The 15,947-nt window shown below is 50.7% G+C and overlaps 2 protein-coding genes across 2 annotated transcripts in view; one reads left to right on the plus strand and one right to left on the minus strand.

The window, feature by feature from the left end:
- The window catches only part of ACRBP (acrosin binding protein), a 59,838-nt gene extending 51,750 nt beyond the window's left edge, over window positions 1–8,088 (plus strand). Inside the window, exons 6-10 of the mRNA XM_050967455.1 lie at window positions 3,956–4,088; window positions 4,408–4,587; window positions 5,005–5,172; window positions 5,254–5,340; window positions 7,975–8,088. Coding sequence (XP_050823412.1) covers window positions 3,956–4,088; window positions 4,408–4,587; window positions 5,005–5,172; window positions 5,254–5,340; window positions 7,975–8,088 — 682 coding nt within the window. The remainder of the gene's footprint in view (window positions 1–3,955; window positions 4,089–4,407; window positions 4,588–5,004; window positions 5,173–5,253; window positions 5,341–7,974) is intronic.
- A 1,232-nt stretch (window positions 8,089–9,320) lies between these two features.
- Window positions 9,321–13,633, minus strand: LOC127058113 (protein Wnt-4-like). The gene is made up of 5 exons (XM_050967608.1): window positions 13,569–13,633; window positions 13,019–13,257; window positions 11,115–11,246; window positions 10,651–10,793; window positions 9,321–9,788 (listed from the first exon to the last, which is right to left on the minus strand). Exons 1-5 carry the CDS (start codon window positions 13,631–13,633, stop codon window positions 9,321–9,323), a joined length of 1,047 nt encoding a protein of 348 aa, XP_050823565.1.
- Between the last annotated feature and the right edge of the window lie 2,314 nt (window positions 13,634–15,947).

Below are 15,947 nucleotides of genomic sequence, written 5' to 3' on the forward strand. Positions count from 1 at the left end.
TGAATAAACAATGCATTTGTTTTGAAGACACTGTTTTGAGTCACTTCAGTCTGCTGCTGGTCACAAACCTCAGAAGGATGTTTCTTCCAAGTACCAAATACAGCTAGGCCTGTCAAGATATCACAGGTGGTAAACAGGGGCTGCAACCAGACATCAGTCTAAGCGCACGTCCAGACTAACCCGCGGCATCGGCGGGTTAAAATCGATTGCTCGGGGATCGATATATCGCGTCTAGTCTGGACGCGATGTATCGATCCCCGAGCGCGCTTACATCGATTCCGGAACTCCATCAACCCGAACAGAGTTCCGGAATCGACACGGAGAGCCGCGGACATCGATGCCGCGCCGTCCAGACAGGTGAGTACCTCGATTTTAGAAATTCGACTTCAGCTACGTTATTCCCGTAGCTGAAGTTGCGTATCTAAAATCGATTTTAATACCTAGTCTGGACGTGGCCTCAAAGAGGTAAAATGATGGGCTTCCACACAGACAGGGATGAAGGCAGTAAAAACTGTCATGTGAGAGGTGGGACTGGAAGGGGGTGTAAGGCACTGGTCTCCTTGTAACCATGATAGCACCTGTGGCCTATAGTTCATTTCTCAAGGAAAAACAATTTGGCATGCCTGAACTACTGGTCAGGTAATGCATTATTCTGTTGCTAAAGATACTACAGATACACAAACAGAGCCCTTTATATTTGTTTAGGCTGAGGGATTTCCGCTTTTGGATTCAGGTAGCTTGTCCATTGACCATATCTCAGGGAAGTGTCCAGACTGGATGGTTAGGTTAACAACTAACGAACCCAGATAGGTTCAGGCAAATTGTTTTAATGTGTTTTCAGGTGTTTGATACCTTTGTATAGGTCCCAGAACTGCTCTGTCCAGATTCTACTATTCTGAATAGATGGGTTTTTTTTAATTTAGTTGGCTTCAGTTTTTTCCAGATTTGCCAGAAGCATTTGGTGTCCATCATATCTTCAGTCTGTGTTAATTTTTTCTTCAGGTGCTCCAGTTTTTTTGCTAGAGCACTGATTTGTTGTACATCAGTGAGCTGTGGCAAGCTGTGCGTAGGTGAGTGACATGTACCTTTCTGTGTTTTAAGTTGGAGAGTTTCTCACTTTATTCCTGAGTATATGGCAGCTTCAGTGAAATCATTTTGCTTTCTCTTGGATGGCAGTCCTGTTTTGTGTGGTTAGGATTGTGTGGTTAGGGATGCTATGCTGGTCTGGTAAAGTCTCAGAGAGTCTTTTGTGGCAATGTTAAAGTCATTTGCTATTTGGTCAGTGTGTGTGTTTGATGTGCATTTGTAAGGGAGTGGACTCACTCCTGTGGCGCCTCCTGCTGGTCATCCATGGGAATTAGCTCTTCAAGCATCCTGGAGCACCCCCTGCAGGCTGGTGATCTGCCTTACCACTCTCAGGACCCCGGTGCCCCTTTCTCTGGCTTGCTGCCCCCCTAGCAGTACCCCCACACCCACAAACCCCACCTCACTGCAGTGTAAGGCTACTGCTAGTCACCATCTAGCCCCACACCCTGGAGCAGACTGCAGTATACACCACTCATCACAGGCAAGGTTTGGCTGGACCTGCTGCCTCTCTCAATAGCTGGGCTGCCCCTCTGCAGCCCTAGTACTGGTCTTAGGCCCTCAGCTAGACCCACAGCCTGCGAGTTTTCCAGGCTGGAGCTCCCCATCTCCTCCAGCCTTCCCCCAGCCCTGATCAGCTCCCTAGCAACCAGGCCCTTCTCTCTCTACAAGCAGAGAAAGAGTCCAGAGCTTCTGGCTACCTTGGCCTTCTTATAAAGCTCAGTTGGTCTGTTTGGGGCGTGGCCCCAGCTGCAGCCTCTTCTCCCAATCAGCCAGGGTTTTGCTCCCAGGCCTCTGCAGGGCTTTTCCAACCCCGCTACACCCGCTCACTCCGTACACCCCCCCCTCAAGATCACCACCCCTGGGGTAGGGGTGTCTGCTGGCCTGGACCAGTCACCCATCTGCCTCCAGCGCCACCCGCTTCTTTTCTGACTTCTCCAGTTGCTTACGCAAATGGGTCTCCTCAACAACGGCCGCATACTCTTGCGTGAGGTCCAGGGCTCTCGCTTTGGCACCACGGTGGGCCTCCAGCTGCGCGCACAGTCCAGACTCCCCCAGACCCTTTTCCTTCAGGGTTTGGGTGCCTACAGCAACCCTTTCCACTACCACCTGAGTTCCAGCCTCTTGCTGGGCCCCCTCTGTCCCTATTCCCCGGCTGAAGGCATGCCCAGCGATGGTCTGGGTCCCAACCTCCCACGGGGTCCCCTCCGTCCTGGGTGTCGCCTTCACCAGCTCTTCACACTTCAACCCTTGGAGGTCTCCAGGCACCTCCACCGGCCGCACCTCAGCTCCCCTGAGGGGGCAGTGCCTCCATATGTGGCTCAGTTCACGGCAGTCCCAGCAGGCTTCCCGCCTCTTGGCTACCTTGGACCTTTCGGGGTCCTTCCAGGGTCCCGCCTCCTTACCAGGGCTGACCTGGACCCACTGCCTCGGGCCTGGGCACGCCCACTGCAGGTGCCCTTGTCGCCTACAGGCCCAACATGTCCTCAGCCACCTGGGTACCCTCACCCAGTGGATTAGCTGTGAGACTTGTCCCTGTCTCTCTTTGGGGCGAGGTGCCATACCCCCATCCCAATAGTGACAATCCCTCTTTACATATCCCTGCCTTCTGCAGGTATAAGAAGTCTTTCTCCTCTGCCACTCGTGCAAGAGGATCCTTGCCAGGGCCCGCTGCTCGTCCACTGGCTGGCCCAACTGCTTGTGGAGGGCCAACTGCACCATAATCTGTGTGGCTCATCAGCCGCCTTCATCCAGGGTGCAGACACCTGTCCCCCAACCAGAGTTACCTCCTGGGGCCTCTTCAAAATACACCCCAGTATACCAGGGTTCCATTGTTCCCTTCCAAAGTCTCTGGGCGATAATCCTGCTGTCTGTGCTCTAGCCCCTTGTGTCAGGGGTGGACCGCTCCTGCCTGCATTCTCCACCACTTGTAAGGGTGTGGACTCACCCCTGCTGGTCGTCCATGGAAATTAGCTCTTCCAGCGTCCTGGAGCACCCCCTGCAGGCTGGTGACCCGCCTTATCACTGGCCCCCATACCACTGTTCACCCCACTACAGCATTCATTAGGTTTTTGAAGTTTTCAGGGCAGTCTCATATTTTTCTTTTTAATTTTGTCTCCAGATCTTTTCCCTGGGTTATCTGTAGAGGGTTTGTAGTAGGTGGTTGTCTGCTGTTATTAAGTAGGATTTGTTTAGATATAGGACCAGTTCACTGTGGTCTGGTAACACTCTCATGCACATACACATACTGTGAGTGCCTCACTCACACCTTTGGAGAGCTCATTATACAGCTGCACAACCACAACCTTGTGCACATGCCTGGAGAGTTTCTTGCACCTATACTCTTGTACATGCATGGCTGAGGCCTTCTCATGCCCACAAAAATACCCACATGCATGTGCACAGTTCCTCACACACCCACTCTTGGGCCCATGCCAACTGAGTTCCTCACAAGCATACACACACACAATTATGTGCACACTAAAAATGCATGAAACTTCCTTGTCCAGCGCACTGTTGTGTTGTGTGTCACCACAGCTGACAATAAGCAGTTCTCCAAGATCTAATTCGTATATCTTCAAATAAACAAAACTAGCAAGAACTGCAGTAGTGCCACCTGATAACTCAGTAATGCTAGTCATTGTACAAATTCCCCTTCACATACTGATAAATATACACTAATACACATACATATTACACATATACATACATACAAACACTGTACACATGCCTGCCACTCATACAAACACACAGAACTTCTGGACTATGAGCCAGTGCAGCACTCTCTCTCATCCCTTAAAGAACCAGCAGGAAACTACAGATCCCAGAAATTGACTTGCTGCTCCTTTCTCTGTTTCTTACTCTGCATTAGCCTCTTAGCGCTGGAGAGAGATGAGGCTCTGGTGATTCTCTGCTATGCAATGCTGGAGGGGATCTGCCTATCATCAGCCGTTACCCAGGCTTGGAAGCGAATGGAGGCAAGAACCCTTGGATTTGGGGATTCGGTAAGAATCACTATCTAGCCTCTGTGGCAATACTCCCTAATCCCTCTTACCAGTTCTTCCTGAGTGTAGCATCTGGTACGAGAGTATATGAGAACTCCCCAAATAGCCAGTGTTCTGGCTTTGCTTTCTACAGTCCCTCCTGTTGGAAGAGGCTGGGGCTGGAGTGGCTAGATTATAAATTAGATGGGACTTACACACAGAGTCTGGTCCAAGAGCATGGGAGGCCCTGGAGACCAGCTCTCAGTCTCCCCATGCCCTCCCTCCTTGCCCCACTCAGTCCACTACAGCCCCTTCACCCTGCTGTTTTCTTCCTCTCTAGGTGTGTGATAGTCTTGGAAGGCATCACATGGAACTGTGCCCTGACTGTGCCTTCTGCTCACTGAAGAGGGAGCAGTGCCGTGGGGTGTCAGATCTGAGACGTGTTCACTGCGATGTTGGCACCTTCACTATCTACATCAACCCTGAGATCTCTGCCCAGTATCAGGCTGTGGGCAATAAGGTACAGACCCAGTTCCGCTTGTACCCAAGGCTGTGAGCAGGGCCAGCGCTACCATTTAGGTGACCTAGGCAATGGCCTAGGGCGCCAGAATTTTTTGGGGGCGCTATTTTGCCGGGGGGGTGGCATGCGGGTCCGGTGGACTTACCTGTGGCAGGTCCACCGGAGCCTTTAGACCAGCAGACCGCCCGCCGGCATCACTGCGGCAGCTCCACTGGAGCCTTTCCAGCAGTGGACCATCCGCCGGCATTGCTGTGGTAGGTCCACTGGGGCCCTGGGGGGCAGCAAAATGGCTGTCCGCCTAGGGCGTCAGAAACCCTTCCGCTGCTCCTGGCTGTGAGGCAGGGTCTTGGATTAGGCACAACCGGGGCATTGCACTAGGGACACTCGCCTGTCTCTAATGCTCCCCTCTGTTTGCAGATTGGTTCCCTGGAGGCAATGGGGTATTATGGGATGGAGGTGTACGGCGGGCTGCGTGGAGATTATTGGTGTGGCCGCCTGGCCACGCACGGCTGTGATGACCCCCGCGTGATCCTTTGGCTGCAAGTGGAATATGCTTTCTTCCAAGGAGGGGACTTCCCAAACAAAGTAAGTGCCACACCTCACTGTCCCCTCATCCCTCCTCCTCGCCTCTATTTTCTCTCTAACATTTCACTCCTCTCTCCCCAGATCTGTGACTCAGATAGAGTTCAGCACCCTAATTACTGTGCATTCAAGAGTCACCAGTGCCTACAGCACAGCCTCAGCAGCCAGAAGGTGAGGAGCTGCCCCACTCCCCAGGGATCTACCCAGCTCCACACTGACAATTCACTGTCCAGAATGGCAGCCCTCCCAACTCCAGTTTCCCCATCTCTTGGCTCTGTCCTGCCCCTTCCCTGCCCCAGGATTTTCCCCTCCTGCAGGACTTGAATTGGGGTGGGGTGGGTGTTGTGGTACTCTCTTTAACTTCACCCAGAAATCAAGCTTCACCCACTTGGGTTTCCAAAAAGAGATGCCACTTGTAGCAGATGGTGCAGATGTTCAAAACATGATCAGAGATCCTCTGCTGGACTCTTCAGGCTTGACTCCTCAGTGGGATTTGGTTATACCTAGAACCAGGCACATATGATGTGTCTTGGACTCGTGATAAAATTTAAATTTAAATGTCCATCAAAAAGTTTTTCTAGTCTTTATGATTTTGAAAAATCTGAATGTAACTGATGCAATAGTGCCAGTGAGGAGAAAGCAGCAGAGGAAGGTGCACCAACTACTAAGGTCAAAGAGAAATCCACCTGACCCTATGTCAAGGCTGAATCCCCACTCTGTCACTCTGAGTGCAGAGGATGGGGGCCTGCAAGATTTTAAAAATGAATACTTGCCACTCCAGGCTTGTATTAAACTCCCAAGGTTACAGCTTTTCTATAACCTTGGCTTGGTAAATGCTGCCAGCGCCCGAATGCAAAAAAAAAACAAAACCTTTGAACCCAGGAAGGAGCAGTTGGGAATTCCTCCCTGTGGGTTACCCTCAAGCCCCCCCCCCCCTCTCTCTCTCTCTCACACACACACACACACACACACACACACACACACACACACACACACACACACACACACACCCACCCACCCCCCGTGGAAGAGCTGAGAAAGAAAACAAAGGAAATTAGCTGTAACTACAAGCTAATTAAACAACATGTGCACAAACCTCTTAGGAGGTCCAATCCTGTTCTTAAAAAATGTAAATTTTTATTAAAGACAAAAAGAAAGAAAATACATCTGGAACTTGGGCTTTTGCTAGATTTTAAAAGAGCAATTCCAAAAATCAAGCACCAAAATAACTTTATTGGGAGTTCAGCTTAAAGGTTACAAGCAAACAAAAGCACCTGGGGTTAGCACAGAGGAGAGCCACAAGCCAAAATAAAGAATAAACCTGATCGCGTTTATCTAAATGTTCAAACCTTACACAGCATTCTTGCTTACAGCATTGCTGCTCTGTCATAGAATATTAGATTTGGAAGAGACCTCAGAAGGTCATCTAGTCTAATCCCCTGCTCAAAGCAGGACCAACACCAACTAAATCAACCCAGCCAGGGCTTTGTCAAGCGAGGCCTTAAAAATCTCTAAGGAAGGAGATTCCACCACCTCCTCCAGTGCTTCACTGCCCTCCTAGTGAAACAGTGTTTCCTAATATCCAACGTAGACCTCCCTCACTTCAACTTGAGACCATTGCTCCTTGTTCTGTCCCTACAGCCCAGAGAACAACAGACAAAGGGAAAGTTTCCTTTCCCATTTTAAATAATTCTAACCTCATTGGCTCTTTTGGTCAAGTGCCCACTTTTGTTTTCTTTTCTCTTTACCTGGGGGACTTTTTAACCCTTTAGAGGTAAAGCAGGTAAAGAACAGCTACTAAGAGGGATTTTACAGCTAGCTGGCTGGCTGGGTGTCCATCAAAGGGAGCTATCACACTACTTTATTACATCACACCCCATACCCACCACCAGAGTCGACTAGACTGCCCCCCAGGCTCCACTCCTTCTCTAAGACCTTTGGCTTCACAGACTGGGGGCAGAAAAGTTGTGTATCTTCCAGGCACCATGCACTAGGAGCACAAACTCAAAGGTCACTCACAGTAGATTATGCAAAATTCCATAAATTGATCCTCCTCCTTTCTTCTTATTCACAGCTGTAATTAGATGTAAAACAGATACCTTGTCGCTCTAAGATCCTGGGACCGACATTGCTAACAGATACTACCTCACCCACCTTGTCTCTCAGATAACAGTGCTGACATTTTAAATCAGCATAATTGGACATGAGTTAGCACCCACTGAAATAAACGTGGAAGGTTAAGCCTCTCAGAGCCCTTGTTTCAAGCTGCCTGCAAATTCAGGCAGATGTCATGAGTTCATATTTTGAAGGTTTTCTTCACAACCATCAGGGCTAGAAACTTACGTCATAGATTTGTAGAGTTTAAGGCAGAAGGGACCATTAGACCATCTAGTCTAACCTCGTGTATATCTCAGGCCCTTAACCTTCAAAAAGTTATTTTTAATTAAATCTGAAATTATGGAGAACAAAATGGGAGAAAAATAAATAAATCCTAGGTCACCAGCCTAGTGCAGCCCAGCTACATTTTCCATCAGGGATTGCCCCCCTGCTACCTTTGACTGGATCTCCTCACCCAAGGTCTCCACCCTGCAGTGACCTAGGGACAGGACCCTCTCTTCCCGGCCCTCCATTGGTCAAGAGACAGGCTCTCATACTTGCAGGGCTAATGTTACGAGGAGACCGCTCCTTTCACTCCCAGGACTCCCTTAACTGGTGTTTGGGTCCCTTGACTCTAGGGTAGGGGACAGAGGGGTCTGCACCAGTCTCTGGGGATAAGGTTATCTATCTCTCTGTCTATCTGCTCAGGTGCTTCGTTATGGTTGCCGCAGGAACGAGACATACCAAGTGCTGAGTGAAGAGAAAGGCGAAGAGGAGGTGCTGCTCTGGAGCCAGAAATTCTTCAGCTTGACTGAGGGATGAGTGGAGGAGAGAGGACAGAGGAAGACCCCAGGGAGGAAGGGAAAAGGGGGAATAGGACACTGAATGGACCCTATGGAGGCAGAGAGAGGAGGAGAAACTTGACAGGACCTGAAGCAACTTTTCTCAACCTCTGTCTGTCTCTCTGTCCCCAGGGATAATGTCTAGTGCCCACCCCTGCTTTCAGCCAAGTGCCACAGCCTCCTCTCTGCTCCATACAGCAGTGTGAATGACAGCACCCCAGAATTCACTGGGGAATCCCTGTCCTTGGCACTTCATTTGACACCAACCCGGGCACTGTATAGTTTCAGCTGTCCCCCAGGTGCCTCTAAGGCTCAGCAGCAACAGGGACTCCAGCAACAGGAGCGGCATCAGCCCTGGGGTGATTCACTTGGAGTCTCTGCTAGTTTCCAGGTTCCTGCCTGATGGCCCTTGCCCAAAGCCCACAATGTCTTTTACCCTCAGGCCTCCTGCCATGGACACAACCAGTGGGTTGTTTCCTATATTATGTTTTGGTTTATAAAGAGCCTGTTCAGCCAAAGTGCTTCACTTTCTCTGTTCTATTAGCTACTGTTCTTTTTGAAACACGTGATCCTCTCCCTACTCCTTCATCCACACTAGCTTCGTCAGCGGTGTCTCTTGCACTCTCACTGGTTCCCCTTATGCATTCACCAATGCCCCCTCATTTAACTGCATACAAAGGGCACTGGAGTCCTGAGCCTTCAGAATGGACTCTGAGCACAGTCTCCCTCACCCCAGTGCATGCACAGAAGTGCCCACCCAGGGTTTCACACACACAGTAGCTCATGCTCGCATCTTTTGCTAATACAATAATTTTATTCCTAATATTTTAAGGGTTTATTTGACTCTGTGTGTTCAACCCCATGTCCCTCCCGCCACCCCCCCAAAATTCAGAGAATGCCATCACAAGCGAGTAAACCCAAATACCCTTGAGCCACATCCCAGACAAACCCCTCTGTAACTGCGGAAGAACCTCTGTGCAACCCCCCACCCCCCACCCCAGAGATGCCCCCTCTGGAGCAATCAGCTCCCTCCTCATTGGGGTGCTAAAGGGTCTCCATCCCCCTCCCCATGTGTATATTCCTCTCTGGAGCTCTCAGTCCCTCTCTCTGAGTCATCCCCTCCCCATGTCTTCCCCAAGGTTACCCTGCCTCTTGGTGCTGGCACTCTTGCCCACCATTTGCTCCCTCCCCCCAGCTCAGTTCAGCTCCCCCTCACCGGCAGGTGTGCACCTCCACAAGGTGGTGGCACTGCTTGCACTTGACTGAGCAGCACCAGTGGAACTTGCAGCTGCATCTCTCCACCCTCTCGGCCTGGGCCGTGCGGAAGCCTCGCCCGCAGCACAGCAGCTCGCAGCCATCCATGGCATGAGACGTTCGGTTGCACTGGCGTCCGGAGGTGCCAAAGACCCCACTGTGGGGGTCCCGGTCACAGAAGTCTGGGCTGGCCACCAGGTAGACCAAGTCGTGAGCTGTGTAGGGTTTGAAGCGGGAGCTCTTGGGCACCAGGAGCTTGCGGGAACCAACCCGCTTGGGGTGCACCTCTGTGGCCCCCTCAAATTTCTCTTTCAGGACATTGCCCACCTTGCGGAATGGGGGCATCGCCTTCCAGCAGGTGCGGACCTCACAGGAACCTGACACTCCATGACATTTGCACTCTACCTTCATGTGGGACAGGATAACCTGGCAAGTAGAAAGCGTCTGTCGGCAGGAGGTGGAGGGCCTCATGCAGCCCACCTGAGGGTGCCAGTGAGAAGTGGATTTAAGCCTACAGTGGAGCTGCTTCTTACCACCCAGGGGGTGCTGCACGTGGGGACTGTGACACAGAGAGTCAGGGAAAGGGAGGCCTGGGGAAAAGGGGTCACTCTAAGGTGTGTGACAGGGAGCAGAAGCTGCTCACAGGAAGATGAAATACAAGCCACTGATCCACTCATCAGCTGAAGGGATCCACTATGGGGGGAAAGGACCTGCCCAGAACTATAGCGATCCCTTTGCATAGGGATATGAGCAGGCCTTCTTAAAAATGAGAAAGGGATCCACTCTGAGGTAGTAGAAGAAGGGATCTACTCTGCCACAAAGGAACAAGATCCACTGTGAGTCAGAGGGAGGGTCAGGGGCTTACTCAGGAGGCAGTGGCTGGGAAAAGGGAACCATTCATTCAAAAGAGGTGAAGGGATGAGGAATTGCCTGAAGGCAGAGTGAGGGAAATGGATTCAGTTTAAGAAAGAGGCAGAGGAAGGGGAATCCACATTTAGAATGTAGGAAGGAAAGAAAACTGCTCTGAGAGAGGTGGAGCTCAGGAATTGGGATCCACTCCAAGGCATATAAAGAACAGGCTCTGCTCTGGGGCAGAGCAATGATAGACTCTGAAGGAAAGGCAGGGAATTGGATCCAATCAGAAGGGAAGGGCTCTCCTCCAGAGATTATCAGTTTGTGGGTGCCACTCTAATCTGGACAAAAGGAGTGGGGGATGGGACAGGCTCTGGTCCCCGATGAGAGGCTCAGACATCTGGGTATGTTCCCCAGCACATGGTACCAACTTTACCTTCCTACCAGCCTCATTGTTGTGCAGGTTCATGAGTGCTCGGCTGGACGAGACACCACGGCTCCGTTCAGGGTTATCCACGAAGGCTTGAGAAAAGGCAATACCATAGGACAGGTTGTCAGAGCAGCCTGACCACTGGAATCCTGGGAAAGAGAGAGAGAGTCCATGAGGCAGGCAGGCTGCTCCAGGTGTGGGGGCAGATGTAGAGGTGTTCAGGCCTTCCAAGCAGGGAAAAGGTCACTCTGCTCATAGCTCCCTGGCCCCACCCTCCCTCTACTGTTCTCATCCCAGGGGCATGCAGTGGCGGCACTCTCCATCCCCATTTATTTTTCTGCTCTCCTCTGCACCGTCCCCTTCCCAGGGATATGTAGCAAGCTTTGTTGTCTGCTCCTATTCATCCTTCCAGTTCTTCCCATGCCAGTGGAGGGCTTCTTCTTTCTCCAGCACCAACCACCTTCTGTTACCTTCTGGGCTGACTCCACGGATCTTGCGATCACATCCGCACTTCTCCAGCTCCCCACGGCTGCAGGCCCGGGTCACAGCGAACGCCACTCCTGCTGATGAGATGGCATGAATGAAAGCAGATTCTCGTGTACCTGCAGAAGAGACAGAAGCAGCCTTAGAAGGAACAATTTCTTCAAGATTTGTCTAAGGAATTTCTCCTTCAGTTCATTTGTGGAGAGAGGAAACTTTGCAGTTTCATCTGTATTAGACATATGGAGGCAGCCTGAGACACGCAGGGGCTATGTGATAATGCTGTGTCACTCTTAGAAAGGAGATGTTCAAACAGAGATCACACTGGTAAATCATTAAAGGGAGTTTTGCTACATCCTCAGAGGTCTTGGATCCCACAGCAGGGAGAGGCTAGCCCCTCATGCTAGGGCACCAGGGAGATCCCACACGGCATGCACGCAGCTCTGGGCACCTCAGTCCCAGAGGTCTCATGTCCCCAGCAGGGAGGGAAGGGGATGCAAGTCTCAGAGGGAATTTTTTTAGGGGGAGAACCAGAGAGAATGCAGTGAGGCTGAGCACAGGAACCATCCTGCAGTCCTGAGAGGGTCAGTGAGCCTGCAGAGTCATCCCTCCAAGTGAATGGCCTGGAGCCTCATTTCTCAGGACTAAAGCAAGGCAAATAACTAATCTTTTGGTCTGCTGGCAGTTCTGTAAAAGAAAAATAAAAAAAAATGGATGGGTTGGCTCAGACTAGAACAGTAACATATTTTTGGAGACTCAAATTAGGGAAAAATCATTTTGGGTCAAAGGAAACATTTTGTTTCATTTTTGGAAATTGTAAATGTTTTTAAAAAAGCAAAGAAATGAAGGGCTGTATTCACAAACAGAAGGGGTAGGCGGTGCCCCCCATGATAACCTTTAGCTCAGCAGTTGGGGCACTTATCTGTGGGAGGGAGAAGGGAAGGCTCCCAGCTATTCTGGGGTAGAGCTGTCTTGGGATCTCCTACTAAAGCTGTTCCACTGTGTATAAAATACTTAAATAGTCATTGGGCCACAGTAAGAGACAGTGATAATGACTTTATAGCCCAGTGGTTAGGCCCCCCCACCTGAGAAGTAGGACACCTGGCTTCCAGTCCCTGTGCTAAGGATTTTTTATCTGCAATTATATAATTTATATTTTAATAATTATTATAATTATCCACAGTATAACACCTTCAACAGGAAAGCTTGAGCAAGCCCCACATCAGAATGCCCTGGTGGTCAGGATACTTTTGTGGTAAGGGGGACAGCTAGGGTTAAGTCCCTGCTCCTGAGCAGGACTTTGAACCTGGGTCTTCCACATTCCAGGTGACTACTCTAACCACTGGGTGAAAAGGTTGCAGGGGAGGGGGACGCCTCCTCCTGTTTTGTTAATGGAGCCTAAATCCCCTTGTAAAGCTAACCCAAAATTTTGAAACATTTTGTTTTCCTTTTTTGTTTCAGCTGAAACAATTCACCAAAATCAATACAAAGTCACTGTGTCTTTCAGTTGACTTGAATCTACTTTCCAAACACAAGCACACTCCCTTTGGGTTTGGTGAGCATTAGGTTTAATAGTATGCTTGACCATTAGGATGAATAGTCTAGGTGAGCATTAGGATCAGTGTCTGATTGACCATTGGAGTCAGAGTGAACATTAGGGGTAGACTTAGGGAGTGGTTTAGCCGGAGTACTAGTGTTAGTTTAGTGTTCTACTTACTATTAGAATTAAGATAAGCATGGTAAGGTTAAGGTTTGGTTTGGGGTTAGGGTGAAGGTTTAAAAGTTAGGTTTAGTGTGAGCATTAGGTTGGGGTTTGGACATGAGCCAAGAAGTTGGGCACTGATGGTAAATGTTCCTTGTACTGCATAGATCTGCCTAACTCTTGACCTCTGACCTTGTATGGCAACCTTGCCAAAGACCTGTAGCCCCTGCAGAGTGGAGCAATTCCATCGACGGTTGTGAAACTGGTGCTGACACTCCTCTATGGCCAGCTCTGCTCCGTGCTTCACTGAGTCCATGGCTTCCGCTTGCCGCTGGCAGATTCGCACCTGCTCCTCCGCCAGGCCCTTCAAACCGTCACAGGCACTGGAATCTTGCAGGGTCCCTCGCAGGGAGGGCTGCTTTGCCAGGTACCTGCACAGAGGGATAGACGGAGTTAGCCACGCTCAGAGATGGGCTATGGACACGCTAATAGCTCAAAGGGTAAAATTCCCCTTCATAGCCTCACTCTTAGAAGAGCCCATAGGGATATTCAGACTCCCTCTCCCCATGTGATCAGACTTCCACCCACCCCAGGGGATCCCCCAGCATCTCTTTGGGGTGCTGGGGTCTCCTACACCTCCCTTTTCTTGTGAGATCTGCCTATTGTCTCGTGGGGATTAGGGTCCCTCAGCCACCCTAGGGGACCGTTAGGTCACGCAAGCTCCAGCCCACACCATACTTACAGCCAGGTCACAGCACGGATGTGCCACACAGAAATCAACACAACATACAGCTGGACAATCTCCATCTTCTTGCTGGAGAAATCTTAGCCACAGTCCCTCTGCCTTAGCTGCACAAATGCCTTTCCCTCTTCCCCAGCGCCTGGTGCCAGAAAGTCACTTCCAGGGCAGTCCCAGTCCAGCACTGCGGAGAGCAAGTACCCCCACCCTCCACAACAACCATGAGCTGTCTCTGGGTGCCTGTCAGCACAGGAGCCCCAGGTTAGCACTGTAAGGGCATCTACAGTGCCACTGTCCTCTAGGGATTGTGAGACATCACTGGAGAGTCAGAAGCACAGGACAGGGGCTCCTCGACAGCTCTCCCAAAAAGGTGGCTCACATGGTGGAGTTCAGCATGAACAGCAAGCAGCCCCTGTACCCACAATTCCACATGCAGATTCTTTAAGTCTACTCCTCGGATGAATGCTTTATCCTCTTGCTCTCTCTCCCCTGCAGCTCACGCTGCCCACAAGCCAGCAAGGGAGTAGAGTGAGACCCTATTGGTAACTAATAGGCTCCTCTATGCAGTGAGGTCCCAGTGGCACCCAATCCGCTGTTACATGGTGATTCAGTTCTCTGGCATCTTTTTCTACCACCAGTTCCTTTGGGAAGCGAGAGCGAGTCCCAGTGCTGGTTCCCAAGAGTGACGCACAAGGAGAGTTGGTGCTCGTCTGGGCCTCCTTCACCTCCCAGCTGCCTTTCTTGGTGATTTTCTCTCATCTGGCTCCTCCAGGCTAGAGATTCCTCTTTTCTGTCCTGCAACCCTCATGGCTACAGCAAACAGACACAGCTCAGGCTGCTGCTTTCTGGCTCTCTTAACTCTTTCCCTGGCAGCTCTCTCCCCCGCCACGTCCCGCCCCCACCAGCCTGAGTTGAAGGGACTGCCTGGAAATGGGGTAGGGGTAATACCTCTCCCTGTTCCTGGGTGGGCTATTTGTGAAAACTGACATGGTCTAGGTTGGTAAATATGCCCCCCTCCAAAAAAAAAAAAAAACCGCAAAACCCTGCACTGTGGAACCACTGAGAGATTAGGCAAATTTAACCCTTGTGTGCTGGGAGCAGGAACATCCTGAGAGAAAGTTTTTTCCTCTAAACAGGACTGGGAAACGCCCACCCTCCTATAGGCTAAGGAAGGTTTAATTCCTCATGTAGTTAATTACAAATGGCTATACCTCTGACTCTGGCTGAGGTTTCATGTCACACATATGAGGTAGTCCTTTGGTCACAGGCTTTACTGAAATTGCCTGCCGTACAAATAGGGCTGGATAGTGCTTGCAGCCCCCTGCCCCCAACTCTCATGTCTCCGTCTCTCTGTTTCTTCTTCCCTCCTCCCAGTCTTGGTTTTATCTGTTCTGAGACTGAACTCCCAGGCCAAAGACATGTTGGGATCTGCAGCTCCAGGGTGTAACCTCTAGCACGCCCCCAGTAAGCTGGTCTTACCTGCTGCCAACTCAGACAGGGGGTGGGGAGGTGAGGAAATGCAGGTGGTTATGCTGCTTTCCCTGGTGAGCTGAGGGTCCATGATACAGCTTCCTGACCTTGCCTGGGACAGCACAAGAATGGCAGCTCATGGGCTGAAGTGTCAGAAAATCAGAGAGGTGGGTAAAACTTTCTAACAGGGACAGCAGAGAACTATGTACCAAAATTAGGGACTCACAAAGATCCCACTACCTGGAATGCACATGGTGGGGCATGGGCTGCTGTGCTCAGCTAACACAACTGTGTGTGTGGGTGTGGGTTTGGGTGTGGGTGTGGGTGTGGTAGTGGTGGGGGGTTGTTCCCACATAGGGGTTAAAGACTCTCACTGCCTAGTAAGGGGTGAAGTGCTGACTCCTCCCCAGTATCTCTCTCTCTCTCTCTCCAAAAGCCTTTAGTGGGGCTGGCTTCTCAATGGTAATTCAAAAGACACTAAAAGTAGTAAGAACAAAGATCCCAGCAACAAGGAAGCAGGAAAGGGGGTTTGGCTCAAAAAAGCAAGCACTAAAATGAAGCTGGATGAGATCAGTGGCTGGGCTGCCATTGTATCCTCACAGGATTTATGAGCAGCAGAGACATACATCCCCGCAGTGTCACCCACTGAATCAGGAGGCAGTGACAGCCGAACAAGGGCCATACAGAATGAGAAAAACAAACACAAGGAAGAACATCCAACAGGCGGAGGAACTGGATGAGAGCAGCAGAGAAAGAGTCCAGGCAGTGATGAGCCCACAGGGGCTGGGAATAGCTTCACAGCCCCAGAAGGGGGTGCTCTCACTACGGCAGGAGGCAGTGACAGATTCGTTGGGGAGAGAGCATAGGGCTCAAGAGTGTGGCAGAGAGGAGTGTCTCCCTGGTCCCAACAGC

Source organism: Gopherus flavomarginatus, chromosome 1 (assembly GCF_025201925.1).
Source record: "Gopherus flavomarginatus isolate rGopFla2 chromosome 1, rGopFla2.mat.asm, whole genome shotgun sequence".
Taxonomy (NCBI): domain Eukaryota; kingdom Metazoa; phylum Chordata; order Testudines; family Testudinidae; genus Gopherus; species Gopherus flavomarginatus.

Excerpts from the sequence above, each read along its gene's own strand:
- LOC127058113 (XM_050967608.1), bottom strand. The coding sequence starts at position 13,633 with ATGGAGATTGTCCAGCTGTATGTTGTGTTGATTTCTGTGTGGCACATC. Across the intron at positions 13,258-13,568 it reads ATCCGTGCTGTGACCTGGCT|GTACCTGGCAAAGCAGCCCT; the intron begins GTAAGTATGGTG and ends CCCTCTGTGCAG. Across the intron at positions 9,789-10,650 it reads ACAATGAGGCTGGTAGGAAG|GTTATCCTGTCCCACATGAA; the intron begins GTAAAGTTGGTA and ends TCTACTTGCCAG.